This window comes from Pecten maximus, chromosome 3 (assembly GCF_902652985.1).
Source record: "Pecten maximus chromosome 3, xPecMax1.1, whole genome shotgun sequence".
In the NCBI taxonomy this organism is placed as follows: Eukaryota; Metazoa; Mollusca; class Bivalvia; order Pectinida; family Pectinidae; genus Pecten; species Pecten maximus.
In genome coordinates this window covers 8,122,862-8,143,160 of record NC_047017.1, presented here as the reverse complement: position 1 = coordinate 8,143,160, position 20,299 = coordinate 8,122,862, and the positions used below count along the sequence as shown (strand labels likewise).

Below are 20,299 nucleotides of genomic sequence, written 5' to 3'. Positions count from 1 at the left end.
GATATATTATCTCAGTGTTTTGATTACAGGAACTACAACTCGACTAAAAATCTCACCAAACTAATGGAAAACTTTTTCATGAAGGACTTTGACTTCCAACGTGACTTTAGTATTGAGGTATATACATACAAATAGCAAATGTTCTCTGCTTTTAAACATCTTTAAAGACATATGAAACTTATAATTTAAGAATTGGAGTTTGGCCTATAAATACAATTTTGTGTGAATGATATACATATGGTCAACTACATTTACATTTGTGTTGTTTGAATTTTTTGTAGGATAGACAAAGTCATCCCAAAATACCCCTTTCAAAGATTAATTGACATGTCAAAATGGGAAAAAAAACATTTGTAGTGCATCTCATTAAATTTATTCATGAAATGTGGAGAGATTCTTACTTCAAACATCTGAGGATACAGCTACACTGTTGTAAATTTAGCCCTAAGACTGATACAATTGTATCCATAGATGTCCCTTAATATTTGACTAGAATGCTTATTATCATTTATTTTATTTGTAACCTTATTCTTACTTTAAATTTTAATTCACATTCTGTTTAATGACTGGATAATTATCAGAACCCAAAATTAGCTTGCTGGGACCCTGTCAACCTCAGAATTATATCATAAAAGTTACAGTGCAATCAATGTAAAAAAAAAAAAAACAGAAAAGAAAAATTTAAAGATTTCAACTGTTTTGTATGATTCTCTAAATAGATTGGAAAAACAGCTAGCAGTTAATTACCCGGGGAGACTATAGGTTTCCTCTCTGTCCGTCTTGTCAGTCTTATACGCACGTATGTAACGCCAAAGTTTGCCAGTGCTCTATAGCTAGTAGCTTCATTCCTTGAGGGATTTTGATCAAACTTCATGCAATGATAAAGGACCATACTATCTCGGACAAGTTTGAGTTTCAGGGTTTTTTGGTCAAGGTCAAGGTCGCTGTTACTATTTTAAGCAGGGGCAGGTAGGGGACATCTATTGCTTAGTAATACCCAGTATGCTTGTTTTAACTAAGTGTTTGATCTGCCTGTGATATGCCTTGTTGTAGACAATTTTCTACACTCTGCCTCGCCTGGCCTGTATCATGGATGACGAGTGGATCCTACCACAGATATTTCTGGATGACATGACCGCAAGGGGAGAGAAATCTCTCTGGATACCAATCCTTAACACCTCACCCTCACTGGCAAATTCTGAGGCAGGCACCTGGAAAATAGCAAACAGCAGTAAGTGTGATGGTGTTCAGGAATCTTTTAACAATATATATTCAAGCATACAATAAAACAATGAAGTAAAATCCATTCTCATGAAGGAGTACTGTAAAGGGTATTTTCATGGGTTTCTATTTTTCGCTGTTTTTGAGAACCACCCTTAAGGAATAGCGTAAGAATTATAATACTGTACCTGCTACCCCCATTGCATGATAAAAGTAGGCAATTTGGGAGCTAATCTTTTCTCATATTTCATAAAAAACACTTTATTCTTTTTAATGTCTTCCTTGACACAGCCTCACTTTCGACTTTTAATTTTTTGAGCATTTGCCTCTGTGAAGAAGGCCTATCTTGATGGGTTCTGGCCAAGACTGAGTCTCAAATTAGTGCTAAACATTTTGGTTGTCAAATGACTGGTTCGCCTTCTGTCAGTATAATGTGACTGGGCATGATGTCCTGCTGGATGTCTTCAGTAGTATGATTCAGTAAGGTAGCACTATAATTTTAAGTCTGACTTAACTGAACATGACACTGTAACACTAACTATGTACCATTACTGAGAAGGCTAGATGGATGTTGTCGTAACATGTAAAATTGTGCCTCCATGATGTGACAGATACAGCTGGTGGAGAGGAAGAAGAGGAGGAGGAGGGCGGAGATTTCCAGAAAAAGATAATGCCATGGAGAATGATGACACCTGACGACGAAGCACAAGAGGAACTTGACTTCTGTAAGAAGCGGCATCAGGCAGGAGGATTAGTCCTGGTTACCTCCCTTATAGAAAAGCTCCCAAACCTTGGAGGTATGTCTGATGTAGTTATCTCCCTTATAGAGAAGCTCCCAACCTTGGAGGTAGGTCAGATGTAGTTATCTCCCTTATAGAGAAGCTCCCCAACCTTGGAGGTATGTCTGATGTAGTTATCTCCCTTATAGAGAAGCTCCCCCAACCTTGGAGGTAGGTCAGATATAGTTACCTCCTTTATAGAGAAGCTCCCCAACCTTAGAATTAGGTCAGAAGTAGTTATCTCCCTTATAGAGAAGCTCCCCAACCTTGGAGGTAGGTCAGATGTAGTTATCTCCCTTATAGAGAAGCTCCTCAACCTTGGAGGTAGGTCAGAGGTGGTTATCATCCTTATAGGGAAGCTCCTCAACCTTGGAGGTAGGTCAGAGGTGGTTATCATCCTTATAGGGAAGCTCCCCAACCTTGGAGGTAGGTCAGAGGTGGTTATCATCCTTATAGGGAAGCTCCCCAACCTTGGAGGTAGGTCAGAGGTGGTTACCTCCCTTGTAAGAAAGCTCCCCAACCTTGGAGGTAGGTCAGAAGAAGTTATCTCCCTTATAGAGAAGCTCCCGTAACCTTGGAGGTAGGTCAGAAGAAGTTATCTTCCTTATAGGGAAGCTCCCCAACCTTGGAGGTAGGTCAGAGGTAGTTACCTCCCTTATGAAGAAGCTCCCCAACCTTGAAGGTAGGTCAGAAAAAGTTATCTTCCTTATAAGGAAGCTCCCCAACCTTGGAGGTAGGTTAGAGGTAGTTATCTCCCTTATAAGGAAGCTCCTCAACCTTAGAGGTAAGTCAGACATAGTTACCTCCCTTGTAGAGAAGCGCCCCAACCTTGGAGGTAGGTCAGCGGTAGTTATCTCCCTTATAAAGAAGCGCCCCAACCTTGGAGGTAGGTCCGTGGTAGTTATCTCCTTTGTGAAGAAGCTTCCCAACCTTGGAGGTAGGTTAGAGGTAGTTATCTCCCTTATAAAGAAGCTCCCTTACCTTGGAGGTAGGTCAGAGGTGGTTACTTCCCTTGTAAAGAAGCTCTCCAACCTCGTAGAAAGGTCAGAGAAGGTTACCTCCCTTATAGAAAAACTAAAAAAACTTAGAGGTATGTTAAAGCGAAAACGGGAAAGCCAAAGTCTAACGAAGTCCCCAACTTTGAAGGATGGGGTCTAAAATACACTGATAAAGAAGCCTGTTAAAAAAATAATATGCATTGGACATCAACTCTTTGAAGAATAGTGTATTTTAATTGTGGTTGAACAAAGAGAATAGTACTGTTTATAGACATGATATAAAAGTTTGAATGTTCATCATCTTACATTTTCAACAGGTCTGTGTCGTACAAGCGAGATCTTCGGTGTGTCTGAATTTGTTATCGGCAAGATGAAGTACCTAGAAGATAAAATGTTTCAGACACTTAGTGTGACAGCACAGAAGTGGCTGCCGATCTCAGAGGTAGGTTCCTAGTGTAAAAGCACAGAAATGTCTGCCGATCCTCACAGGTAGTTTCCTGTAGTTTCACTAGGATGTTTAAATCAATTGATCTATCATGGTCTCATTTGTATGTGGTTGTAATTGTTTAAATCACAAAATTGTCTCATATACATTGTTAGCTCACCGGGTGAGCAATACAGGCCCTCTGGGCCTCTTGTATTTAACTGAACTTTCTGTCGGGTATGATACCATGCATGTATCATCTGTCGTCCATTTGTTGTCAGCAGAATTTGATTGAAAAAGGGATTAGCTGTCATCAAAAGATTCCTGTGAATTCTTACATTTTTGAAAAATATTTCTGATATTTTTGGGTAGAAATGATAGCTACTTACATGTACTATAATTGTTTCTGTGACCATTGATTGCAGGTGTACAAGACCAAACTAACAGCATTCCTAACTGAGAAGAAACAGGAAGGGTACACCCTGGTAGGGGTGGAGCAGACAGCCAATTCTGTTTCCCTGACAGACTTCCAGTTCCCTCATAAATCTCTTCTCCTTCTCGGGTATGTCATTCTGTACATCGCTCTTCATCTGTGGTCCATCCATCTGTAACTAGACCTTGTCATGGCTACCTCTTGATTAGTACTCACGAGGATATTTCTCTAGCTTGATAGGAAGATTCTTGTTGTTCCTGTTAAATTTTAAGACTGATAAAAAAATTTAAAAATGAATAACTCAAATAATCGACAGATTGCCATCTTGAATTTTGACAGTTGTAGATTGTTATCGCTATTTCTTGAGAAATGCTGTAAACAAATTAGTGTAATGATGAATTAGTGCACTAAAGTTCCTGTTGTAGTTAACAATATAAATAGTTATTAGCAGTCATAGTTTAGAGGAATACTTTCAACAAGAACTAAAATCAGATCACCGCTAAAATACATACATTTACAGTATGTGTGTGGAAAATTACTAGTACACTCCATATGAATGAATAGTAATAAATAGAGACAGGTGTTGTGTACATTTTACAGTATCCTATTCTGTGTTTCCAGGAATGAGCGTGAGGGAATCCCTGTGGAACTGATCAACCTCCTTGATGTCTGTGTGGAGATTCCACAGCAAGGTATTATCCGCTCTCTCAATGTTCACGTCAGTGGAGCTCTGCTGGTGTGGGAGTATCGACGTCAACAACTTATAAAGGGGACAGATTAACTCCAAAGTGAGGAATTTTTATTTCTACCACACTACGCTGTGTTATTCCACTCTCAAGCTATTGTATAAATGTGCCGACTGTTGGATATATACCTTCCAGTCTTTTGATTGGTCAAGAATTCGAACATTGACCCGAGCTGCAATTGTTATTGACATCATCAGTAATCGAATGACGTCACATCAGCGGGTCCTGGCTGTCATCTGTACACCTTATTTGGATACGGGAAATAAGACTTGGCCACATTTCCCTTCGATTCAAGCCGATATTATTGTGGTAGAAACAAGCCACACGACTCGTGATTTTTGAATATGAAATCTATTTCACACTTATTTATTTTTTTATAGTTACAAAAAAAACTCTCTTAAGCTCGTGTCTTCGTAACTATTAAAAAATAACATACTCGTGCGAAATAAATTCCATATCCAACAACCACTCGTTATGTGACCGCTATGTCTACAACTTAGTAAGAGGAACAAATACACTCTGAATGTGAGAATAACAATGTCAATGAGTTGTACATGCTTTGTGAAGGGATTGGAATAAAGGCAACAACATGTTAGGGGAACTACAGCAACATCATGTTTGGGGACCTTAATCTTCCATGGGTTCCTGAGGATGAGATAACAGTGCAACAATTTGTCAGGTGAACTAACTGCTCATCGTGTGTGTGAAGGTCTCGCTATTACTGAAGGTCAAGGTTGAAAACTGTTGTTAAGAATTAAGTTTGTGTCGATGTTGGATGTTATAGTGTGGTCAATGTAAATGTCATCTCTGTGGGACAAAAAACTTGTGGCTCGGAAAATCTTATTGGACATGAAATTGTGAAAAAGTCTATTATTAATTAAGGTTGAAATGAAGCATTTTATTTATAGGAACTATATGGAACCATAAAATGAAGCATTTCATTTATATGAACTACATGGAAACATATATCTGACTTAAAGTTATGTTCAATATTGTGCCATGACCACCAATGAAGATTACCTGTAATGAAAAATAAAACATAATCTTTTCCCCAAAATGAAGTGGGGTGGACAAATCGTTATTGGTTTCATATTATTGTTAATAATTTAAGTCTCTTGAGGTTTTTTAGGACCTATTGCTTCTGGTCTGTCTCTTATTACTAATAAAGCCATCCTGAGGAAGTGGGCTGACCTATTGTAACAAACTTTACTAATTAAGTCATCCTTAGGAAGTGGGCTGACCTATTGTAACACACTTTACTAATTAAGTCATCCTTAGGAAGTGGGCTGACCTATTGTAACAAACTTTACTAATTAAGTCATCCTTAGGAAGTGGGCTGACCTATTGTAACAAACTTTACTAATTAAGTCATCCTTAGGAAGTGGGCTGACCTATTGTAACAAACTTTACTAATTAAGTCATCCTGAGGAAGTGGGCTGACCTATTGTAACAAACTTTACTAATTAAGTCATCCTTAGGAAGTGGGCTGACCTATTGTAACAAACTTTACTAATTAAGCCATCCTGAGGAAGTGGGCTGACCTATTGTAACAAACTTTACTAATTAAGTCATCCTGAGGAAGTGGGCTGACCTATTGTAACAAACTTTACTAATTAAGCCATCCTGAGGAAGTGGGATGACCTATTGTAACACACTTTACTAATTAAGCCATCCTGAGGAAGTGGGCTGACCTATTGTAACAAACTTTACTAATTAAGTCATCCTGAGGAAGTGGGCTGACCTATTGTAACAAACTTTACTAATTAAGTCATCCTTAGGAAGTGGGCTGACCTATTGTAACACACTTTACTAATTAAGTCATCCTTAGGAAGTGGGCTGACCTATTGTAACAAACTTTACTAATTAAGCCATCCTTAGGAAGTGGGCTGACCTATTGTAACACACTTTACTAATTAAGTCATCCTTAGGAAGTGGGGTGACCTATTGTAACAAACTTTACTAATTAAGTCATCCTGAGGAAGTGGGCTGACCTATTGTAACACACTTTACATGTAGACCCAGTATAATGATGTCTATATGTTCACCTTATTTCTGGTCTGGATTAAACATTCTAAATGACCAGCGTCGCCTCTTATTGGTCAAAATCATGTCCAGTATTAACTTTTTCCCGTTTGATGGAACATAACAAAACATAATGTAAAGGATTAATAACATGACATTGCTCATTTTATACCAAAAGTTAAGGATGTCATGGTGACAAAATGGCCATCATTGCCCTAGATTTTAAAATCGTCTGATTTCAATGACATCTGGTATGTTGGGGAAGTAAGATGCTTCATAAACAACTGTAATGTTTTATCTGTTTTGGCAAATCAGCCACCATTTCCTGGCCTCTAATTAGTCAAATTAAAATATTGTCTAATCTAACTATTGTCCGATTTCCAAATTTGGTACATACAGTGTCTTGTAGGACAACGGTCTTTAGCTTCAGCTTTACATTCAAACAAAACTTACAACAAAATTTACACTGGTTGAAATTTTTTTTTTTTTAAATTGACGAAATTTGGTATGTGGGTGTATCATTGGACAATATTTACTTTCGTAACCACAGTTTTACATGTATATTTCTATATCAAATAGAATGTCCCTGTTAACACTAGTGCCAGAACTGATTCTACTGAACCAAAAATATATACATGTACCAGGTAAAGGGCATGAAAGTGAAAGCTGACTTGAGATTGCAATTAATTACTTGACCTGGGTAATACCCTAAAACAAATCAAATAAGCCGACCTTAAAAAAAGCCTAACTCATGATCAGTACCTGTATCAAAATAGGCCTGTAATTTCCTACGAAAACAAAAAACAGTCTTGACAATATGCCTTCTTAAAAAATAAGTCAAGCTTGAAAACAAGTCATTTTTAACATATCATTTGAAAAATATCTGTCCTTGTTGAATTGTAACATATTACAGAAATAAAAGAAACAATTAGTTAAAATGTTAAAAATGTATTGATGTTTTTATGAATAAGTTATCTAACATATTTTATAAATGCTCACAGAAATGTCTGGTATCTTTGACACTTAGGTAAAGAAAGTTATGTATCCACACACAAACTGCTGAATACAAGAATTTCTGTTGTGTAGCTCTGATAATCGTATTTTATTTCACCCTTCTCTTTGTCGTCAGTAAATTAGTGTTCCATGTCTTCATCTGATGGATTGTCTTTGGAATTCACGGAAAAGTCTGCGATACCTTTGAAGTGTATCAGATGACATTTGATATATTTACCTGTATGTTAATTAGTGTATGATTTTGTAGTTAAATTGTTTTTGTGAATGTTGTATGGTACTGGTTTATATTGTGACAAAGATCATTGTGAACAATAATTTGTAGTGTTTCTCATTCCATTAAAATAAGTAAAGCCAAATAAATGGGAAATAGGAACAGAACACAGTCAAATACATATTAAAACTGTATTCCACCAAAGTATACAGGTAGGTATAAGACAGATCTATTTCATATGATCGTAAAACTGTGTCAAAATACGTCTGACAGATCTATTACATGTCATATAAAATAGTGTCAAAACACGTCTGACAGATCTATTACATGTCATATAAAACAGAATGTCAAAAGCACGTCTGACAGAACTATTTCATGTCGTAAAACAGTGTCAAAAACACGTCTGACAGAACTATTTCATGTCGTAAATCTGTGTCAAAAATTCGTCTGACAAATCTATTATATGTCATATAAAAGAATGTAAAAACACGTCTGACAAAACTATTATATGTCATATAAAACAGAATGTCAAAAACACGTCTGACAGAACTATTTCATGTCGTAAAACAGTGTGTCAAAACACGTCTGACAAAACTATTACATGTCATAAAATAGTCAAAAACACGTCTGCCAGAACTATAACATGTCATATAAAACAGAATGTCAAATATACGTCTGACAGGTCTATTACATGTCATATAAAATAGTGTCAAAACAAGTCTGACAGATTTATTACATGTCATAAAACAGTGTCAAAAACATGTCTGACAGAACTATTTCATGTCGTAAAACAGTGTCAAAAACATGTCTGACAGAACTATTTCATGTCGTAAAACTGTGTCAAAACACGTTTGAAAAAACTATTACATGTCATATAAAACAGAATGTCAAAAACAAGTCTGACAGATTTATTACATGTCACAAAACGGAGCGTCAAAAATACGTCTGACATAACTATTACATGTCATCTAAAGAGCGTCAAAAACACATCTGACAGAACTATTACCTGTCAAGTAAAACAGTGTCAAAAACACATCTGAACTATTACCTGTCAAGTAAAACAGTGTCAAAAACACATCTGACAGAACTATTACATGTCATAAAACAGAATGTCAAAAATACGTCTGACAAAACTATTACATGTCATAAAACAGTGTCAAAAACACGTCCGACAGATCTATTACATGTCATATCAGAGTGTCAAAAATACGTCTGACAGAACTGTTACATGTCATAAAACAATGTCAAAAATACGTCTGACAGAACTATTACATGTCATTTAGAATAGTCAAAAACACGTCTGACAGATCTATTACATGTCATTTAGAATAGTCAAAAACACGTCTGACAGATCTATTTCATGTCAAAAACACGTCTGACAGATCTTTTACGTCATAAAACAGAGTGTGTGTCCAATCTGTCTGCACGCTTCAAAACATAAGCTCTGTCGGACCAAACAAAGGAATGTTGCTCACCAAGAAAACTTTCACACCTGTGTTTGAATGCTCCGAGTTTTTCTGGAGTAGTATTGTTTTGAACAGTGAAGTAGCATTCAGCATCCAATGGACAGTCCAATTCAGGAGACTGAAACAAGTAACACTCAGGGAATAGTTTCAACCAAACATTAATCAACATATCGCTACATGAAATTGACTTGCTAAAAATCTATGAAAAATGATGGCTTGGTTCTGGACCCACCATTATACAATGTCGGTCAAAGTTCATTCTGTTTTACATAGATTACTATTTGTCACATGGATGTGTGTGTGTCCATCATATGCGAGTCCATCCATATAAAATGTACTCGTTTGTTGTTTCAGTCTCGTTTTGATCATTTGTAAGGGTTTTTGTAATATTAAACAAAATATGGCCAGTCTTATCAGCAAACATAAATCTGAAAAATTTGTCAAAACTCTAAACGTCTGTTGTTTATAGAACTTTTTTCACAAGATTTTTAATGAATCGCCACTTCAGCGGCCATTTTGAAAAGGTGTATGTCTTGACCTTCATGAAAAGCCCTTCACCGTTTTTGACTCTAGATACACTAAGTCATCAGTGTGTTGTCATTTTTGATTGTAGCAAGTTCATTTTTGCTGTACAACTTTGTTAAGGTCAATATAATGAAAATAGCATACCACATTGCGGAAAATTATACATTTATATATATATATATATACATTTCTAGTGTGACTTAAAGCACTTAAGGATTTCTGACCCCGAAATGGTGAAAAATAACAAAATAATAATGTGACAAAAAAGGAAGCACACGGACCTCCCATTTTTATGGCTGTTTAGATTAACTTGTGTTCTTTTGATCTGCTAAATATTTATTCTTTAATAGATATTTGAAAAGTTTAATAGCCGAATTTATTATATAAAGCCTTATATCTGCCAAAAATGATGAAGAAATGAGTATTTTGCCATTGAAAATTACCTAAGCGGTAGGGGTAACTTAAATTGCTATTCTGGGTTGAACGTTCAGGTTAAAGAAATTAAAATTCTATAATTTGAAAGAAAATACTATTTTTGTTAGTTCTGTAAGCATCCATATATATCTGACAACGCATGTAGATATTGTATGGATTTGTACTGAAAAAGGTAAAATTCACTTAAAATCAGATATTATGTCAAATTGGTATTGTTGACCTATCATAGCAAAAACAAAACAAAAACGAGCAAATGGACATATCTAAAATTACTTTTACTTTTTCTGCCATGCCATAACTCTCATTTTCAAAAATGTATATGAGAAAAAAAGTTTAATACAGATGTCATCAGTATGGATTGGGATGAAATGAGATTCTCCGGTATGTGTCAGCGTCCTGATACACAGTATTGTTTTACTTCCTGTTTCCTGTTAGTTAGGAACTGTTTCGAGAAGTAAGCGGACATGCACCACCCATTTTAAGTGTTATCAGTTACTTATTATAATGACTTACGTATTATCTTGCATGTGTTCAGAACTTTCTAGTGTGTTTTTTATCCTTTAATTACCATGAAATTTCCGCAAAATTCGCAAACAAGAAAATCTACCCATGTCATTTGTCATGTTTGCAACCCAGCCTACTTATATATATATCGAATCGGCGTCATTACCTAGGTACATACTAGAGCCGCGATCAAGTAAACGTCTTACCTAATATTATATTGAATGCTGTAGCTAGGTAAGTATATGTTGTTAGGTGGGTAATATACTCTTATAAGTGTTATCTTTGCAGAATGATTTTTTAAACCACTGATTTCAACATTAACATTAATTTGATGCGGATGTTTTCCCTCCTTTTAAGGACTTTGGATGACAGTATGAATACTTTTAAATGTGTTAATCTGATAATATTATGTGAACTAAAACCTACAGACATTTCACTTATCCCTTTACCAGATTTTCTTTAGGTGAGGTGTAAAACATCATGGTAAAGATTTATTTTTTTCAACATCTTTAAACAGATCAGCCCTGATGATGAACTCCGCGGAGCATGATCGGATGTCTGTGCTCCTGTCATTATACCTGGAGAGGAAGTATACTGGGACAATGGAGATGATTAAAAATGAAAGGAGGATGACTGTCTTAGATGATCGTTTGAACAAATGTGATATTCCCGAATCCCTTGCCGTAGGAAGTTATGGAGAAGGATGTTCACAAAATGGTTCAGACATAGACGTGATGTTTATAGACAACAGCGTAGCAGTACTGTACTCTGATCAATGCATTACTCAACACCTGGTCCACAAAACCATTCTATATATTCGAGAAGCAGATTGCCGCCCTGGTTATGTCCACTTGGAGATAGGTCAGCTAAAACGTAATAAATTCCTTTCAGATTCAGTAGTTAGTATTGGGAGTTCATTGTTCATTTCCAGTGATATCTACAGAGAGTTAGTTGTCAATGATTTATCTAGATTACGCGGTACAAAAAATGAATCCAATGGACCAAGCAGCACACTTAAAGGAGGAGTGATAGACATAGACCAAGTGCGTTGTTTTTCATGCAACAGATGGCCAAAGGAAGCAAATGAATGGATTTCACGTACTCGTCTGTATGGATGGCCACATCAAACATTAATAGACAAAATTGTTAACAGTGGATTCCATCTTGTCCCAGTTGGAGATAAATGCTCAGAAGATACATTGTTACAATGGAGAATCTCATTTGCACCAGCAGAAAGATCTTTAGTTCACTCCTTTAGTCACATCCAAGTAAAAGTATACAAACTGCTAAAATATTTCTTAAAAAGTATAAAACGGACATTGAAAGAAAACCTTGAGGATGATGACATCTTGTGCTCCTACTTCCTAAAAACAACCATGTTTCATGCAATAGAGAATTCCAGTCAAATGTTTTGGCAAGACAAACACCTTTTTAATTGTTTTTGGTTTTGCTTCAACATTCTGATTGCGTGGGTCAGAGCAGGATTCTGTCCCCATTATTTTATCCCAGGCAACAACTTATTCCAGAGGAAAGTACGTGGACAGAATCAACGGATACTGCTGGACATTTTGGACAACTACTATCAGATGAAATGGTTGTGTCTCTCGTCAGGAAACCTCCACCAACCTTCGATTTGGGAGGATTTGTGTGACACCTCCATACAGGCTGTGCTTGTACTCAAAAGGTCAGCTGAAACAGAAAATATGGTACGGGATAGGGATATTCTTACTGCTTTATTAGTTGTATTTTATTCCTCATACCAGAAAACCAGGAGGGCATTTTGGTTATTATCTTCAACAAAGTCAGAGTTTGATGAATTGTACACATACTTATGTGCTGTTAACAACCTCAAATGCCTTTCATCAGAACGGATGTCTAAAGATACATATGAAAATGGGGCTGCTCAAAGCAACAAGATAAGGTACCGGAAACTGAGAAAATGTAAGTACTGGATGACCCCCTGTGATGTAATGGGCACAAATGTGTTGTATTTGGCAACTTTCCATTTTCTGACGGGGAATTTCAGTAAATGCCTGGAGATGAGTAGACAAGTAATGAAACTAGCATCATACTACACAAAGGACTCCCTTCGTCATCCAGGACTACGCATATTGTATAGACAAATTTATCCTCAACTGTATGACTGGACATTAAAGAGGCTCCAGAAAATATACGTAAGCCTCATTTGCTTTGATAAAGAGAGCATGCATCTCCCTCATTTTTCGCTGGAGCTGACCAAGAAATGTGCATTAGTTACCATCCCGCCTCTACCGTATGCCCTGTTTTTGACATTCCTGTGTTGCCATGAGCTTGGTGACACCGGCGGGCGCGATAAAGCATTAACTCACATGATACAGGTCCAGTACGATGAAGAACAAGGAGGACAAAAGCATTGGATAGTTCATACACTACTGGGGATGTGTTATCAAACACTCGGGGACTACCACAGGGCCATCAGGGCTTACTTGGAGTCGGCAACACATGAGTTTATCTACCCTAAGTTTAATCCTTTCATTGACAGGATAGCTGTGGTGTATCTATGTATGTATGCCTCACAGAGGTCTGACAGAGGATAGCTGTGGTGTGTCTATATATGTCTCACAGCGGTCTGACAGAGGATAGCTGTGGTCTGACAGAGGGTAGCTGTGGTGTATCGATGTATGTCTCACAGAGGTATCACAGAGGTCTGACAGAGGAGAGCTGTGGTGAATCTATCTATGTATGTCTCACAGAGGGCTGACAGAGGATAGCTGTGGTGTATCGATGTATGTCTCACAGAAGTCTCACAGAGGTCTGACAGAGGGTAGCTGTGGTGTTTCTATGCATGTCTCACAGAGGTCTGACAGAGGATAGCTGTGGTGTATCTGTGTATGTCTCACAGAGCTCTAACAGAGGAGAGCTGTGGTGTATCTGTGTATTTCTCACAGAGGGCTGACAGAGGATAGCTGTGGTGTATCTGTGTATGTCTGACAGAGGTCTGATAGAGGAGAGCTGTGGTGTATTTGTGTATTTCTCACAGAGGTCTGACAGAGGATAGCTGTGGTGTGTCTATGTATACCTCACAGAGGTCTGACAGAGGATAGCTGTGGTGTGTCTCACAGAGGTCTGACAGAGGAGATAGCTGTGGTGTATCTATGTATGTCTCAAAGAGGTCTGACAGAGGATACTGTAGCTGTGGTGTGTCTATATATGTCTCACAGCGGTCTGACAGAGGATAGCTGTGGTGTGTCTATATGTGTCTCACAGCGGTCTGACAGAGGATAGCTGTGGTGTATCTATGTATGTCTCAAAGAGGTCTGACAGAGGATAGCTGTGGTGTATCTATATATGTTTCACAGAGGTCTGACAAAGGATAGTTTAGTTTTCATTAAAATGGAAAGTGAAAAGCCCATAAGACTTATCACCCCTTGAAATACTGAAAAATTTTGTAATATGCTGAAATTATTTCCCTTGTATCACACAAGGGTTGTGTAATATACTTATCTCCGTTGAATTTCAAAGGAATGTGTAGTAAACTTTACTTATCTCCCTTGAATTTCTCAAGGACTGCGTGATATACTGAAGTTATCTCCTTGAATTCTGGAATGGTTGTGTAATATACTAGACTTAATTATGTCCCTTGAATTATTGAAGGACTGTGTAGTATACTATACTTATCTCCCTTGCATTACTCAAGGACTTGGTGATATACTTGAGTTATCTCCTTGAATCACTGAAGGGTTGTGTAATCATACTGGAGTTATCTTCCTTGAATCACTGAAGGGTTGTGTAATCATACTGGAGTTATCTTCCTTGAATCACTGAAGGGTTGTGTAATCATACTGGAGTTATCTTCCTTGAATCACTGAAGGATTGTGTAATCATACTGGAGTTATCTTCCTTGAATCACTGAAGGGTTGTGTAATCATACTGGAGTTATCTTCCTTGAATCACTGAAGGATTGTGTAATCATACTGGAGTTATCTTCCTTGAATCACTGAAGGGTTGTGTAATCATACTGGAGTTATCTTCCTTGAAACACCCAAGTGCTGTGTACTTTACCTACATTTGTGTAATACATGCATTTAGTAATACAGTACTGAGTTTTCTCCCATGAACCACTCAAGGACCATCGGAACTTCTCAAATTTACTCCGGAACACATCGGATGTGATTGATGTATGAATATGTCAAGAACACATTCATTAATTTTATTAACTTTACAGTTCGTTCGACGGAAAACAGTTCACTCCCAAATGGCACGGATGAAAAACATGTTGACAGTATAAGACAGAAAACATTTCAAATATTAAGATTTATATAAGAGAAATGTGATTTTCTGTAAGTACATATTTTCCAACTAACTACAGAAAATGTCATGTTTTGTTGACAAATACAGGATGTAGTTACTTACCAGGTAGTTACAGAACTTCTCAAGACCTAAATAAGGCAGAATTAAATACTCATCATAGGTGAAAGGGTCTTAAGGTGCTTTACCAAAATTGTGAATTTTATGACCCTTGAGTCTCATGTTTGCCCCTGGGGAGGGGGTAAAGTTTACTATAATTTATATAGGGAAAAACACATTTTTGACACTCGTTTGTTTGATTTCTATTGGAATTAATTCTAACTTCGTTAACATTATCAGCATGGGATGACAATTTGATGGTATGCACATGTTGGCACTGACCGACCCCCAGGGGCTGATGGGTGGGACCAAAAAGGGTCAAATTGACTAAAATTTCAAAAATCTTCTCAACTTCCAGGATTCATCATCACGTCCAAGATTAATCCGAAGGGTTCTGATGTTAATATCACCTTTAAAGCTGCCTGCGTAGTAAGATCGTCAGAAAATTCGGACTAGTCCAAGATGACATATATGGGGAATTCACATTTGTGGATTTCCGCGTGATTCAACAGTTCTGAAATACACTGAAGTATATTTCCTTGATTGGTCATGTAAAAACATTAATTTTCATTTGGCGGGATTCACAGTCGTGGATTACCAGAGACTTGTATATCAGATATATACAAGTTTCTGGAATTACTGAGTGACTGGAGGGTTATGAATAACTGAAGTTATCTCCCTTGAATGGTCACGTAAAATATTAATTGTCAAACATTCGATTGAATGACACCTGGTCACAGGCGTCTGCTTCTTGTAACCCCCTACTTCTGCTATATACTATATGAGATATGAGATGATAGTAAGAGTATAGGGGCTAATATTATATTACTACATTTGTATATACATTGACAAGTTGTGAAACACAAGATGATGTGTTTTGTCACCTTTTAAAAAAATATTATGGATTGAAATTTATGTGCAATGAGTTTTGTATTACACAGCCTAAAAAAAAACATATGAGAGAATTCACTGAATTTCCAGTGAAATTGCTGTGAAACGTGTCCTTGCTTTCATCGGTCTTGCAGGGACGGTGGTATGAGGAGAGCTCTCACAACTGGCGACGGCAAATTAAATGTAGATTAAATTCCTAAGACTAATCTACTATAGTATAAATCATACTGGGACTACGTAAAAACTTTATTTACATTTAAAATGTTGATTTTGTTAGTGATGACTAGCACTTTCTGTGACAAAATTTGTACAAGCATTTCTTATCACAAAACATAGCTAGTGCTTATCAGGTTATTCAAATTTAAAACAATAGATGTACGGGGTGCAATGAATGTATTGTACCTGGTTTTGTTCAGACAGGATCCTTCCATCAGATAGTATCTCTACAAGTATAGCACACAGGTAAAATGTCTGGAGGTAAAATTGACCTGGAAATGAAGTTAATTTCACTTGAAGAAATCTTCATGTCAATCTCTTGACATGAATTAACTATTCTGCTTTCTTCAGGTCAATTTGACCAGGAAATTTACACATGAAATTGACCTGAATTTGACCTGAATTGACCAGAAGACATTTTGCCTGTGTATATAGGTCAGGAAAGATGATGATGAATGAAACAAAACCAACTGAAGTAAATAATGTGTTGACTGCTTATGTGTCTCCTGGTTTTTTAGCTCACCTGGACCGAAGGTCCGGTGAGCTTATGTCATGGTGCGGCGTCCGACGTCCGTCCGTCCGTCCGTCCGTCAACATTTGCTTCAAATCGCTACTAGTCAAAAAATTCTTATTGGATTTTTACCAAATTTGGTCAAAAAAAACATCCTTGGCGTAAGGGGATCAGATTTGCACAAATGGTGGCTCTGACCCCAAAGGGGCCAAAAGGGTGGGGCCCAATAGGGGAAATAGAGGCAATTCCTTTAAATCGCTACTTGTCATAAAGCTATGAATGGATTTGAACCCAATTTGGTCCGAGACATCCTTGGGGGAAGGGGAACAGATTTTGCATAAATGGTGGTTCTGACCCCAAAGGGGCCAAAAGGGCGGGGCCCAATAGGGGAAATAGAGGTAATTCCTTTAAATCCCTACTTGTCATAAAGTTATGAATGGATTTTAACCAAATTCGGTCAGAGACATCCTTAGGGGAAGGGGAACAGATTTTGCACAAATGGTGGCTCTGACCCCAAAGGGGCCAAAAGGGTGGGGCCCAATAGGGGAAATAGAGGTAATTCCTTTAAATTGCTACTAGTCATCAAGTTATGAATGGATTTTAACCCAATTTGGTCAGAAACATCCTTGGAGGAAGGGAAACAGATTTTGCATAAATCGTGGCTCTGACCCCAAAGGGGCCAAAGGGGCGGGCCCAATAGGGGAAATAGAGACAATTCCTTTAAATCGCTACAAGTCATAAAGTTATAAATAGACTTGAACCCAATTTGGTCAGAAACATCCTGGGGGAAAGGGGAACAGATTTTGCATAAATGTTGACTCTGACCCCAAAGGGGCCAAAGGGGCGGGGCCCAATAGGGGAAATAGAGGTAATTCCTTTAAATCGCTACTAGTCATAAAGTTATGAATGGATTTGAACCCAATTTGGTCAGAAACATCCTTGGCAGAAGTGGAACAGATTTTGCATAAATGGTGACTCTGACCCCCGAGGGGCCAAAGGGGTGGGGCCCAATAGGGGAAATAGAGGTAATTCCTTTAAATCGCTACTAGTCATAAAGTTATTAATGGATTTTAACCCAATTTGGTCACAGACATCCTTGGGGGAAGGGGAACAGATTTTGCATAAATGATGGCTCTGACCCCAAAGGGGCCAAAAGGGCGGGACCCAATAGAGGAAATAGAGGTAATTCCTTTAAATCGCTACTAGTCACAAAGTTATGAATGGATTTGAACCCAATTTGGTCAGAAACATCCTTGTGGGAAGGGAAACTGATTTTGAATAAATGGTGGCTCTGACTCCAAAGGGACGGGGCCAAATAGGGGAAATAGAGGTAATTCCTTTAAATCGCTACTAGTCATGAAGTTATGAATGGATTTGAACCCAATTTAGTCAGAAACATCCTCAGGGGAAGGGGAACAGATTTTGCATAAATGGTGACTCTGACCCCAAAGAGGCCAAAGGGGCGGGGCCCAATAGGGGAAATAGAGGTAATTCCTTTAAATCGCTACTAGTCATAAAGTTATGAATGGATTTGAACCCAATTTGGTCAGAAACATCCTTGGCAGAAGGGGAACAGATTTTGCATAAATGGTGACTCTGACCCCGAGGGGCCAAAGGGGCGCGGCCCAATAAGGGAAATTGAGGTAATTCCTTTAAATCGCTACTTGTCATAAAGTTATGAATGGATTTGAACCCAATTTGGTCAGAAACATCCTTGGGGGAAGGGGAATAGATTTTGAATAATTGGTGACTCTGACCACAAAAGGGCGGGGCCCAATAGGGGAAATAGAGTTAATTGCTTTAAATCGCTACTAGTCATAAAGTGATGAATGCATGCATGTTCTAAAAACAATTCTTTCAGACCTTAGAGAGTCTGGACTTCATTAATCTGTAAAGCAGTTCGGATTCCCACACTATAACCATATATAGCATTGTTAGAGATTTACAAATAAAAGAAATTGTATATGAACATTATTTTGACATTTGGTCTAATCCAACCAGGTGAGCGATACAGGCCCCATGGGCCTCTTGTTTTTTATTTCTCTCTCAATTTTTTAGGAATTAGATGGCATGGATACAGACACCATCTTTAAGGACCCCGCCATCTCCATATGCCATGATTAAGAATCTTGAAAGTTTGTTGAATTCTGTTAAGCGTATTTGAATGAGTAGCAGAATAAAAAGTGACACTGACAACAGACTACACTAACCGATGTTTATCTTTACGGTATCAAATTTGGCAGGTTTTAACTGATTGCAATGTAAAGGAGAGTACACAACATTCTGTAATCCATCGTATAAGATGTTTGTGACCTTGACCTTTTGAGGACACACATAATTTTTTATGTAACACGCCTATTAGTGGTTATATAACAATCTTACGAAGTTTCATACTTTTCCTTGACTGGTTACAAAGTTATGAAGCAGTAACAAAAGTGTTTCTGACGTACGGACAGAGGAATCACTATAGACCGGCCACCACAGATGACGGTATACCCTAATCATGAAGTTCATGTATATCTGAGGTATCCTATATAGAAATATGGAGTTTTTAGCTAAGTTGCCCGAAGGGCAACTGAACTTATGTTGTGGTGCAATGTTGGCTAATAACAAAGAGGTCCAGGAGCCAGGTATTGATCTGTAGCATGCTTGGGTGAAGGGCCACTAAGTTGTTCAAATGAACGATCTTGACCTACATTTAAGGTCACAAGGGGCCAAATATGCTAAGATACTTCTCAAAAACAAGAGGCCCAGGGACCTCATTTTGGACCTGAAGCATGCTGGGGAAATAAAGTATGGTGAAAGGTTAAGGCCACCTCGTAATCTCGAAACCTCGACCTAAATCGAGGTCGCGAGATCGCGAGGTTACCATAGTAAAGTGCTTCAAAGTTTCAAATCGCCCTGTGTCTGTGGTCCGTCCTTCCCTCCCTTCGTAATCAATTATCATTATCGTTATTTTTCATAAAATACTAAAGGGGTCTTTCTCAAATTTCATATGTAAGTCCCTACTGGTCCTTAGTTGTGCATATTGCATTTTTGAACCGATCAGAAAACAACATGGCCGACAGGCGGCCATCTTGGATTTTGACGATTGATCGCTATTTCTAAGAAAGAACTAAAGGGATCTTTCTCAATTTGTAAATGTAGGTTACCCTTGGTCTCTTCTTATGCATACTGCATTTTTGGACCGATCGGAAAAGAAGATGGTCAACAGGTGGCCATTTTGGATTTTGACAGTTGAAGTTTGTTATCTGGACCGATCGGAAAAGAAGATGGTCAACAGGTGGCCATTTTGGATTTTGACAATTGAAGTTTGTTATCTCTATTTCTCAGAAAGTATTCAAGGTGTCTTTCTCAAATTTTTTATGTACGTTTTGTAAATTACCCTTGATCCCTAGTTATGCATACTGCATTTTTGGACCGACCGGAAAACAATATGGCCTACAAGCGGCCATCTTAGATTTTGACAATTGAAGTTAGTTACTGCAAGTTCTCAAATTTCATATGTAGGTTCCCT

The 20,299-nt window shown here is 37.8% G+C and overlaps 1 protein-coding gene across 1 annotated transcript in view; it reads left to right on the top strand.

The window, feature by feature from the left end:
• The window catches only part of LOC117323078 (probable methyltransferase TARBP1), a 34,158-nt gene extending 26,206 nt beyond the window's left edge, over window positions 1-7,952 (top strand). Inside the window, exons 22-27 of the mRNA XM_033878083.1 lie at window positions 30-117; window positions 1,054-1,231; window positions 1,833-2,018; window positions 3,316-3,440; window positions 3,848-3,984; window positions 4,477-7,952. Of these exons, the coding sequence (XP_033733974.1) occupies window positions 30-117; window positions 1,054-1,231; window positions 1,833-2,018; window positions 3,316-3,440; window positions 3,848-3,984; window positions 4,477-4,636 (874 nt within the window). The 3' untranslated portion in view covers window positions 4,637-7,952. The remainder of the gene's footprint in view (window positions 1-29; window positions 118-1,053; window positions 1,232-1,832; window positions 2,019-3,315; window positions 3,441-3,847; window positions 3,985-4,476) is intronic.
• The last annotated feature ends 12,347 nt before the right edge of the window (window positions 7,953-20,299 follow it).